The 11,430-nt window shown below is 33.9% G+C and overlaps 1 protein-coding gene across 5 annotated transcripts in view; it reads left to right on the plus strand.

The window, feature by feature from the left end:
* Window positions 1-10,111, plus strand: part of FKBP5 (FKBP prolyl isomerase 5) — a 150,079-nt gene extending 139,968 nt beyond the window's left edge. For all 5 annotated transcript variants that reach the window (XM_031964995.1, XM_031964996.1, XM_031964999.1 and 2 more), the window contains 3 exons: window positions 3,769-3,954; window positions 5,237-5,476; window positions 6,332-10,111. In XM_031964995.1, the coding sequence (XP_031820855.1) occupies window positions 3,769-3,954; window positions 5,237-5,476; window positions 6,332-6,445 (540 nt within the window). In that variant the 3' untranslated portion in view covers window positions 6,446-10,111. The remainder of the gene's footprint in view (window positions 1-3,768; window positions 3,955-5,236; window positions 5,477-6,331) is intronic.
* Window positions 10,112-11,430: the final 1,319 nt, after the last annotated feature.

Below are 11,430 nucleotides of genomic sequence, written 5' to 3' on the forward strand. Positions count from 1 at the left end.
AGTATTTTATTTTGTTCACTAAAGGTATTTATATAAATATTCAACAAGATGGTTTTTAACATTCATTTTTTAAGATTTTGTGTCCCGATTTTTTTATTTTTCCTTCTTTTACCTTCTCTTTCCCCCAAAACAACTTGCAAACTTATATAGATTATATATGCATAACCCTCTTAAATATATTTCCATTTTTTGTCATGTTGTACAAGAAAAATCAGACCAAAAGAAAAAAAACACAAGAAAAAGCAAGCAAGCAAACAAACAAAAAGGTGAAAATACTATGATTCGATCCGTATTCAGTCCCCCTAGTTCTTTCTCTGGATGTGCATGGCATTTCTATCCTTAGTCTATTGGAATTGTCTTGGATTTACTGAGAAGAATTAAATTTAGCATAGTTAATCATTACACAGTTTTGCTGTTACTGTGTATAATATTCTCCTGGGTTCCACTCACTTCACTCAGCATCAGTTCGTGTAAGTCTTTCCAGACATTTCTGAAATCAACCTGCTCATCATTTTTATAGAACAATAATATTCATTCATATACCATAACTTATTTAGCCATTCCCAAATTGGTGGCCATCCACACAATTTCTAATTCCCTACCACTACAAAAAAAAAAGTTGCTACAAATCTTTTTTGCACATGTGAGTCCTTTTCTCTCTTTTAAGGATCTCTTTGGGATATAGACCCAAAAACTGATCATTTTTAAAATATTCATTTCAAAGTAACAATAATAAACCTATCACATATTAATATAAATAATTTTTGTGAAAAATTACTGTTTTCACAAAAAATTATTTATGTTAATATGTAATAGGTTTATTATTTACTGTTTTCCAAATGAAAAAATTAGTAAGAGTGACATTGGGGGGTTTTGAGGGGCTTTTCTGTGGTATTGTTATTTTTTCCAAATACATGTAAAGATAGTTTTCAACATTCATTTTTGTAAGACTTATGTTCCTTTTTCTCCCTCCTTCCCTTCCCCCCAAGATAGCAAGCAATCCAGTTAAAAATGTACAATCCTTTAAAACATTACATATTTGTCATGTTGTGCAAGAAAAAACAGAAGTACCATTGTTTTACAAATTTTTTCAGATCTCTTTTATGTCTTGCATGATAGAAGATAACTAGATTCTCATGTCTCCTACATTCAATCTTTTGAGATATGTTGTATTGGTTAAAATAGCCTCACAAGAATATTTAGTTAGAAAAGGAAAGAGCATTTTAATTCAACAAATATCATACCTTTTGAGAGAACAGGCAACAATGTGCTATTTATTACTCCCTGGGCAGTCTTGCCAATCCAATCCAAAACATTATCAAGACTTAAGAGATGATCCTAATTTGGAACAAGAAATTGAAGTCACTGAAAACCACATGCAAGAAATGAGAATCAGGTACATCAAGAAGTCCTTTGTCCTCTGAAAGAAAAAGTTGAAACTACGATATAAATATAAGAATATTTGTATCTAGTAAAGCTATTGTTTCTGAAGAACTCTAGGTTTACCATTTCCTTCCACCTATTAGGATACTTGCTTTTGTGACCAGATATGGTTCTCTTGAAGTATTTTACCCTAGAGGAAAGATTGGATAATTGAAATCATTGATAAAAAAGGAAATAATATTGAAAACTAGGTAAAATGCTTAGGGTCCATTCAAGGAATTCATTGGAAAACTGGGAAAGTGTAAGATTATGACCCTGATGACACCTGCTACTATTCTAGAATCTTGTCTATGCAAAATGAAACTGCTCCCTTCCAAAATGTATTCTTCTCCTAACAGTAGTAGATGCTGTCCTGTTTTCTCCAGACCTGCCAGTTCTCCAAATTGGAAAACAATAATCCGTTTGTTTGACTCTTAAATTATGTTCCATCAACTTGGGTAATAAGTCAGTTTTATTATACAGTGGCTTACAGATTTACAAAAAGTTTGTTTTTGAGGCTTGCAAAACTTCTTAGCACTGTGAGACACATAAAACAAATATTGGTGTCCCTGTTTTACACATGAGGAAACTTAAGACTTAAGGAAGTTATGAGTTGGCTAATAAATGTTAGAGCCAACATTTCGTTTTAAAAGGCTAACTGGAAGCTCTTTATTCTAACTCCTCTCCCTTGATGATAAATAAATAGGCTCTATAAGATATGAGATAACTTTTGGGAAATTCAAGGTCCACAAAACAGGGACCATGTCTTCTCTTAATTTTTAATTACACCCATTGCCTATACTCTATAACAGATGCTTCCATTAAATAATGGTAGAATAAAGGAACAATGGGTACTGGGGATCAGTCAGTGGAAATGCCAATGACACTATTTTCCTTTGGGAGTTCAAAAGAAAAAAGGTAGGGGAATCAGAATCAAATTCCTAGCAGGTGTGTTTTTAGATAAAGGAATCATTTTACAAATAGGTCTGTGCCATATTCCCTACCTCAACAAAGGAACTTCTGTCAGTCTCACCATTTGATGATCTAGAAACAAGATATTGGCAGATGGTTGATAAATAATGTAGTGATAACTAGGAGCCAATTTGAATTCACTAAGAATAAGTCAGGTCAACCCAACCTAATTTCTTCTTTTGTAAAGGTAGTTACTATACTAGGAGATTGCTGAAAACATAATATATTTGAATTTCAAAAAAGGTATTAGTTTTCTCTTTTGGTATATTTGTAGGTAATATGGTAAAAGTATATCCTACATGAATATACAGATAGGTGAATCCATAACTAGTTGACATCCTCAAAATGTATTTATTGACAAATTTATTAGGAGAGAAGAAAAAAGAGAGCATTTTCTAATGACATACCACAAGCTATGTTCTCAGTTCTGTTATGGTCAGCATTTTAATAAATAACTTTGTAGACAATAGTAGTAAATATAATGTAGTAAACAGTAGTAAAAAATAATGTAGTAAATAACTTTTGTAGATAAAAGCAAACTTATTTACAACTTCGCTGGAAAGTATTGCGGCTTTGTTGTATGACAAGACAGAACCCTGCATTTCAGCATTCATGGGTTAGGTGGTAGAATGGATAGAATACTAAGGATCCTGCCTCTATTACTAGCTGTGTGACTCCCTGGTCAATCAAGCCACCTATCCTGTCTGCCAAGGTTACTTCATCTGTAAAGTGGGAATAGTAATAGCACTTGCTTGGCAAGTTGTTGTGAGGATCAAATTGGATATTATCTGTAAAGCACTCTGAAAATCATAAAGCCTTATATAAATGTTAATTCTTTAACGTTTCTTTAATAGAATGAAATTAAAGAGATAAATGTGAAATTTTGCTTTCAGTATTAAAAAGGCAAGTGTACATATGTAGGATATCAGAGATCTGATTTAATCACAATTTGTATAAAAAACTTTTAATTGAATAAATAAGTGATTGAAAAAATATTTAATAGGTACTGTTTGCTAAGCATTGGAGATAGAAAAGAGAGATGGTCTGGACTGTAAAAGAAGCTCACATTTTAATGGAAGGAGACACCACAAACACATTAAGGACCCTTAGACTTGATGGTGCTGAGGTCCCTTTCCAGTCCAAATGTTATCTGTGATATTTTTAAATTTATAGTTTAAGCTACCTGATTTTGGATTTTAAAATTTTATGGTTGCTATACATTAAGTTAAGCACTTAATTATTTCATATAAATCTACCTTGTTTCCCCAATTACATTATAAGCTCTTCACAGTCAGGGATAGTGTCTTAAATTCCTTTTGTATTTTCCCCTTCCGCAAATATCTACCACAATACTTAATGATTCTCTTTTCCTAGGGAGGCAAATATTTGCAGGCAGTGATTCAATATGGGAAGATTGTATCCTGGTTAGAGATGGAATATGGTTTATCAGAAAAGGAATCTAAAGCATCTGAATCCTTCCTGCTAGCAGCTTTCCTTAATCTGGCCATGTGCTACCTAAAGCTTCGGGAGTACACCAAAGCTGTTGAATGCTGTGATAAGGTAAAAACAGAGTCAGTACATGGGTAGAACCCATGATGTCCTATGTTCCTTAATCCCTCCCTCTGCTTTTTTTGTCCACTTTCAAAATTGTTCCTGAATATGAATAATAATATATGAATAAAAAATTTTTTTTCGTCTACATCTTTCCCAAATTAAGCCAAAGCATCTATTATTTTATACCAAGTTAAACATAAATCTTTTTGGATCCAGTCAAAAACTTGACCCTTCAAACCTAATATAGCATTTTGTTTTGTGTATTTCTAATAAACTTGTCATGTCATTCAGTGTTGTAATTATCAGTGTCTTATTCCCCTGTTATACTGAATTCTGTAAGGACAAAGATAATGTCATAGCTCACTGTTTATCCCACTTAGCAGCTAACCCATTATTCAGCATAGTCAGTAAAGACTTCATGGATGTTTGTCCAATTTGAGAGAAAGAATAAAATCAATCTTAAGCCTCCAAGGGGGCTAGCATAATAATAAGTAAGATGGTACTACTCAAAATATAATGCACATAAAGTTCATTTGCAAAATTCCTGTTCTGTGTTAGAGATGGTATTATATGCCAGGGATCAGATCAGAGAAAGAGAAACAGAATCTGCCCCCAAGTTTACCTCCTGTGTACATATGTATTAGACTGTACATATACAGATAAGAAATGCAAAATAAATCAAGGGTAGAAAGAGTCTTTCATGTTATAATACCACTTCATTACTGAAACAAATAGACTCCCATAGACAAATGCAAAAAAATTTAAATAAACAAAAATTTTTAGCAGCCATGAAAGTTGCAAGTTTAATTTGGGTTTCCAAATTGAGCTGTTGTATTGGTGGCTTATAATGATGCTTATTATTCTTGTCTAATATAGCCATCAGTTCAAGTTATCATTTACATTAACTGTCCCAGAATGTATTGTACTCATTGTCTTATGGTAAGACCAGCCAAGTGAAGATATCTTTTTTGGAAATGCATTAAGTGATAAGAACCAAGTAGGAACAGGCTCCTCACACACTAATAAAGTTTTGAGTTTCAGGTATTAGTCTCTTACTTATCACACCAGTCTAAAAATTTGTTGGAGAAGAAGATACTATTTTACTTTTATTGTGATGTGTGTGCGTGAAATTTAAATAAGCAGATATTCCCATTCCCCTTTCCCTAGTCAAATCATGGTGGGAGAAAGGATAAGTTCTTTTTTCCAGTAGAATTCATCCCTAAATATATCTCCCCCAAAAAACAAGTTACAGTCTGTTTTTGTTAAGTTGGAAACTCTCTGTTTGCAGGCACTTGGACTGGATAGTACCAATGAGAAGGGCCTATACAGGAGGGGTGAAGCCCAGCTGCTTATGAATGAATTTGAGTCAGCCAGAGGTGACTTTGAGAGAGTACTAGAAGTAAACCCCCAGAACAAGGCCGCAAAGCTGCAGATCTCCATGTGCCAGAAGAAAGCCAAGGAGCACAATGACCGGGATCGCAAGATATATGCCAACATGTTCGAGAAATTTGCAGAGAGAGATGCAAAGGTGTGCATGAAATGAATTTTCAGGCAAATTCAGGAGTCAATCTTTATATCTGAGTTTTTAGTCAGGCAGTTTTAAGTACAGAGCAAAAGACCAGATAAGCAGTCCTAAAGCTTAAGTTCTGCTATTCACAAAATAAAAAGAATACCAACTATGGGCAAAGATCCAATTACTTCAATCCTTCCAGTGACTCTGGAACTGTAAAATAAGTCTCATACTTACAGGATTGTTGCGATCCTCTAATGAGGAATGCTATAAAGCATTTAGCAGAGTGCCTAGCACGAAGATGCCGTATAAATATTAGGTCTTGTGTTATATATATATATATATATATATATATATATATATATATATATATATATATATATATATATTACAGTTTATAAATCTTCTAAACTATGTAGTATATATGCCTTTTTATAGGTGAGGAAACTGAGGCTGGGAAAGTCCAAGAGATTTGTCCAAAGTGCTGTGCTTGTAAATGGCAGAACCAAGAACACACTATATATATTCAAACATTAAATCTACTGTTCTATACGAAACTTCCTCCACTAACTGCCTTAATCAGCTCTGATCACATTTTAACCATGAAAACTGAGTGTTTCTCAGGCTTAAAAGGATTCTGATTTAGACACAAATTGAACTAGTTAGATGAGCTACAACATGCTTCCAGTGCTGAGATTTGGCAAATCCACTCAAAATGGCACAGGCCAAATGGTCTTAAAGGAACAACAAAAAACAAATGTTTTGGATGCTGACATCAGTGTTAATAAAACATCTTGGAATAGGCAGGGATCAAAATATTTCTTGCTTTCTATTATCACTGACCCCCTTGTGTATTTTTTTTCTCTTGCATAGGAAGAGGCTGGTAAAACAGTAAGTGATAAGATGCCAGAAGGGGTCCCCTCTAAGAAGATCCAACCTGTAGAAGAGCCAATAATGGAAGACAAAGATTTGGAATGCCATGTATGACAAAGTACAAAAAAGGGAGAGGGAAAATTAATGAATTCAGCCCCCTCCTCAATGACTTCTACAGAACTCAGGACTAAACAATGTTTCTTGTCAAGTTTGTTGTAGTCTATGTGATTCTGGACACAAGCAGGCAAACTTGTGGCTTCCCAAAAAATATCCCCTTGCTGCCCATTACCTTCACTGAAAGGGTCATGTGGGACCACTGTAGGTGGTACAAAAAAATAGATGCAGCTGTTGGGGTTAGGAAGTTGGACCAGCAGCTTGAGTCCAGCTCATTTCAGTTCATGTCCCAATTTTTTTATATCCAAGTTAGAATATTCTAAGACCCTAGCAATTTGAAGTTATTTGTTTGGATCATACATCTGATGATCAGGCTTTAGTTATACTTTAGAGAGACTTAGAATAATTTAAAGAATCTTTCTTTTTATTGGGCTACGAGCAGTATCTTTGAAGGGAGCTCCCAAACCATTGAGACTATATAGATCCACTTGAGCATTTGTATAGGGAACAGGAATGTGTGGAGGTTTGTTTGTTTGTTTTTAAATAACTGAATAGCTAAAGTACTTACCAATACAACCCTGTTGTTTTAACGAAGAGAGCAAATATGAAGGAAAATAATCTGAGATCACCTTGTGCAAACAACGTTGTTAACAAACCTGAGAGCTAAGCCTGCAGGGGCCACACCTGCTCCCTTAACCTTCTCCTCTTTGCTCACAGCTCTTATACTGCTTTCATATATGGATCTTAACCAGTCAACTTTTCCTGGATCAGTAATTCATGGGCACCCATTCTCCTGTCACAATGACTAGCAGACAAGTTTGGGTGTTGATTTTTCCCTTTTTTGGATGAAGTATTGAAATGCTCAAATGTGAAGGAAAAAAGTAATAGCAATTTCTCTTTTCTTTTTCTCTTCCTTTGAAAAAGTCATGCGGAATACAATACCTCTTGCTAGCACTGCTACTGTTCAATTCCTTATTTCCATTCTAATCCACATTTTTAGAAACTTAAAAACTTGTTCTTATAATATCTTAGACCTGGAGTGGATTTATTTACATCTCCATATATAATTGATGCAGCTTTTTTGGTTTTGTTATTTAAGAGATTATCAGAGTTTAAAATTATATTGAATTTTTAAGGATTTCATTTACTCTCTTGTGAGAAAAAAATGCTACTTTGAAAATAATTGATATTCTGTTACTTAGTTTTAAAAAACAAAGCCTATGGGATTTGGAAAGCAATTATTCTTCCACTTAAGGGTATTACATATGGGTTTAGCATTGTCATCATTTTCTTTTCTAATATTGATAGTTTCTCTGTTCTGAATTGGGTTATGAGCAGTGAATGAGCAACATGCTATATAGCAGGTGACTCAGCATTAAGTCCTTAGCATCTAAGCACAAAATTAAGTACTGTGAGTACTCTAGTTTTATTTTTTAAATATTTCTAGAAGTTAATTTTAGCTTTTTGATCTAAATGAGATAATAAGGTTCAGTAGAATCCTACCTTGCAAATCTCTAACCAATGTCATTAACAGTGTGAATACCATTAAATGAATAATTTAGAACAATTTAATATTTATTAAGCATCTACTGTGTACATAGAGCATTGAGGTAGGTGAGGAGGGGAAAATAAAAATAAGATTGTTCCCTACCTTCATGAAAGCAAGTCTAGTAAGATGGGGAGAAGGGTGTGAGGATGGTGAAGTATATTCATACCAGTAGCTACAGTGAAGATACAAAGAGAAGTAATACAAGAATTCCCAGGATGAAAAATTCATCCCAACTGGGGTCACTAGGGAGGCTTCATTAAACCTTCAACTTTATTCATGTCACTTTTAAAAATCTTAAGGCACTGTTGTCAGTTATCTTTTAAAATACTTATATTTTATTCTTGTTATTCTTTTAAAAATATCCAACCAAGCCTCTCTGGTATTGACTTCTAAACCTGAAAAATCAAACTTTTTTTCCTGTAAAATTTATCCTTAAAATTTATTTATTGAGCAAATGTGGTAAATACTCATCTGGAGTACTCTGCTCTGATGATAATCGAAGCCATACTGATTGTCTCTCACCTGACTTTTTGTTTCTTCACCAAATATTTCTATAGGAAACCCCAAATTCAGTTGAGAAAAATAAAAAGTCACTTTGCTCATTGTTGGTATGTACTGGTGAACTCAACAGATTAGAGCATGGTACTAAGCAAACCAGAGCTTAAGCTTTGTTTCCATGCAATCTAGTTAGCTCCTCAAAAAGATAAATTTTTTTTCTGGAGCAAGACCAGCTCCAGCCAACTGTTTCCCAAATGGTTTTTCTAGCTACAGAGAGCACTGGGTATGTTTGCAAAGGATTTAGAACAAACCAATATGACTAGAGATCTAGTCCTTACTACTGGAAAACAGTTCACATACCTGACAGAATCAGTCAGTACAATAATGTTGTCCTTAAATGCCAAGGACAGTGTATTTTATTTATAAATAAAGTAGAAATATTTGAAGCATCTTTATATAGATGGAGTACAGAATGGTGAGTCTACTTATTAACAGGAAATTATTTTATAGATATCATCATCCCTTTTTTCATTTAAATTCAATAGAATAAATATCGTTCTTTTGAGATGGAGCATAAGTGTAACTTAAAGTTGGGTAAACTTCACAAGAGAAAGTGTTTTCTCAAATTTTGCTTTAATGTTCTCCCCCAAAAAAAAGATGGCAAAGGAGGGAGATAATGGAATTATATCAATAGAATTATTCATGTTTAAAAAATAAATTGGAATACATTCTTTCTCTATTCTGATTTTATACTAGGTCCATTGGGGATGCACTAAGTTTCAGTGAATATCCACTCAAATGAATTTGTTGTTATTGATATATCTATCTGATTCATCCTATGATGAAGTGGGAAAATGACAAGATTTGAAGTCAGTGCACCTAGATTCAAATCTTAGATGTGCCCCAGTTCCTTATTTGTAAGATGGTAATTAGATTTTAAGGCCCTCCTAGCTCAAAAATCTATGAACTTATATCAGCCTTTTTTAACCAAAATTTATATGCATATCTTCTAACTCAGAAAGCCCAACATGTGGGAAATATAATTCACTGTGTATAAGAAAGATTGAGCATTGCTGGGGAGCAGAGTTTCATAATCTTCCTTCTTTTACAATGAAGATCACAAAGATCCTAGAGCACAATTGCCTTGGTTTAGGGTCTCTGAAATTCTTGATTTCTCTGGATTTTAAATCCTAACCCTTCTTGTGTGAAGTAATTTTTTACAATACTTCCTTCAATTTGCATATTTTTAATTAAATATAGTTTGTATCAAGGGAGTCCTATTGGGCTTTTCAGTTTTGCTGATAACAAGAGGCATGAAAATCCTTTTTTATCATTTTCTGATGTCAGGTACTTGATAACACAGACCAACTCATCACCTTTCAAATAGCAGTAGCAGAGATAAAAGATTTCCCCATACTTGTTTGACCCCTCTAGCATAGTGAGCTTCTTGAGGCTTGTTTCTTTAGTGGTGTTTCTATATATACTGTGTCCCTGCTAAGATTACCAGCTTTGCGACTAATCCCTGCTAAGGAGTAGTCACAGACGCAGTTCGTTTTTTTGTTTGTTTGTTTTTTTTGGTCCCTTAAAAATTCTCTGACTAGAGAATAGATTTTAAAAGCTAAGAAGATCGGAATTCTACCCCTCCCTTGAGCCATACTGGCTTTGTGAATCTGGACAAAAGTCCACTTTCTCGGCTTTCCCAAGCAACTCTCAAAAAATACTAATTTCAGAAAAGTTGTCAGACTATTGGTAGAGGCAATTTTTTCACCAGGAGTTTCCCACACAATGAAATCAACAATTCTGACTTGAAAATGGTCTTGTGCCATGATTATTTTTGTGACAAAAATGACTGAATCAGAACTGTGAAAACCTTCAAACACCCCCTATTGGCTGTTATTTTCCATAAAAAATAGCTATTCTTGTGTTTAAATGACACACAAGAGCAAAAGAAAAAGGTGCATAGATAAACAGAGAAATGTGTTTTCCATCAACCTGTCAAAAGTTTCTTCAGACCATTTCCCAGCTTCTTTTCAATATCTTTCTTTCTTTTATACATTTCTTATGAGATGTTTGGATTAAAGGGATATAAAAACATAGGAACTGTTGAGTTGTGTTGAGAAGGAATAAAGGAACAACAAACTTCAAAATTATATAAAACTAGACCGTGAAGCTCACCTAATACAACCAAATGTAATTCTCAGGAAAGTTCTAATGAACTTAATTAACTTCATCTCTCTTTGTTGCTGTTTATCAGCCTACCTCAAGGACAAAGCACGGGTTGCCTATATCTCTTGGCTATATAGAATCTTAGAATGTCAGAACTGAAACAATTACTTAGCTAATTCAATTCCTTCACTTTGCAAATGATGCTAAGACCCAGAGAGATTAAGTGATTTGCCTAAAATAGCAATAGCAGATTTTGATTTCAACTTAATAAGTTTCTCTTATTCCAGATCATGCTTTCTCTACTACAGCAAGGTGAGGTCTTCAAGCAAAGGCTGGATGTATAGAGGGGATTTCTACTTTAAGCATTGTTTGGACTCAGTTGCTTTTAAGTCTCTTCCAAATCTTGACATTTGTGATCTTCATGCCCAATCCAATTTATGCAATGTTACCAAATCAAAATAATAGATTTTGTCAAGCTGGGCATTTGATTGGCATATTGTCCTAATAGTTCTAATGTGGTGCGAGAATTCAATTTACATCATTTTTCCCAAAAGATCTCAGTTTACACCATTTCCAAAATAAGATAGTAAGTAATGGAGAACAGACATTGGGTGTAAAATCAAAAGTTAGCTGGATTAGAATGCTTTGTAACAAAGATGTGGGCCATGACCTCCTCTATATAATGGGAATAAGTATAAAAGATAGAAGACAAAGTGACGAAGAAGTTATCACAAAGAGGAAAAGGTTTACAATATATAGCCCATCTCTCATT

This window comes from Sarcophilus harrisii, chromosome 4 (genome assembly GCF_902635505.1).
Source record: "Sarcophilus harrisii chromosome 4, mSarHar1.11, whole genome shotgun sequence".
NCBI lineage: Eukaryota > Metazoa > Chordata > Mammalia > Dasyuromorphia > Dasyuridae > Sarcophilus > Sarcophilus harrisii.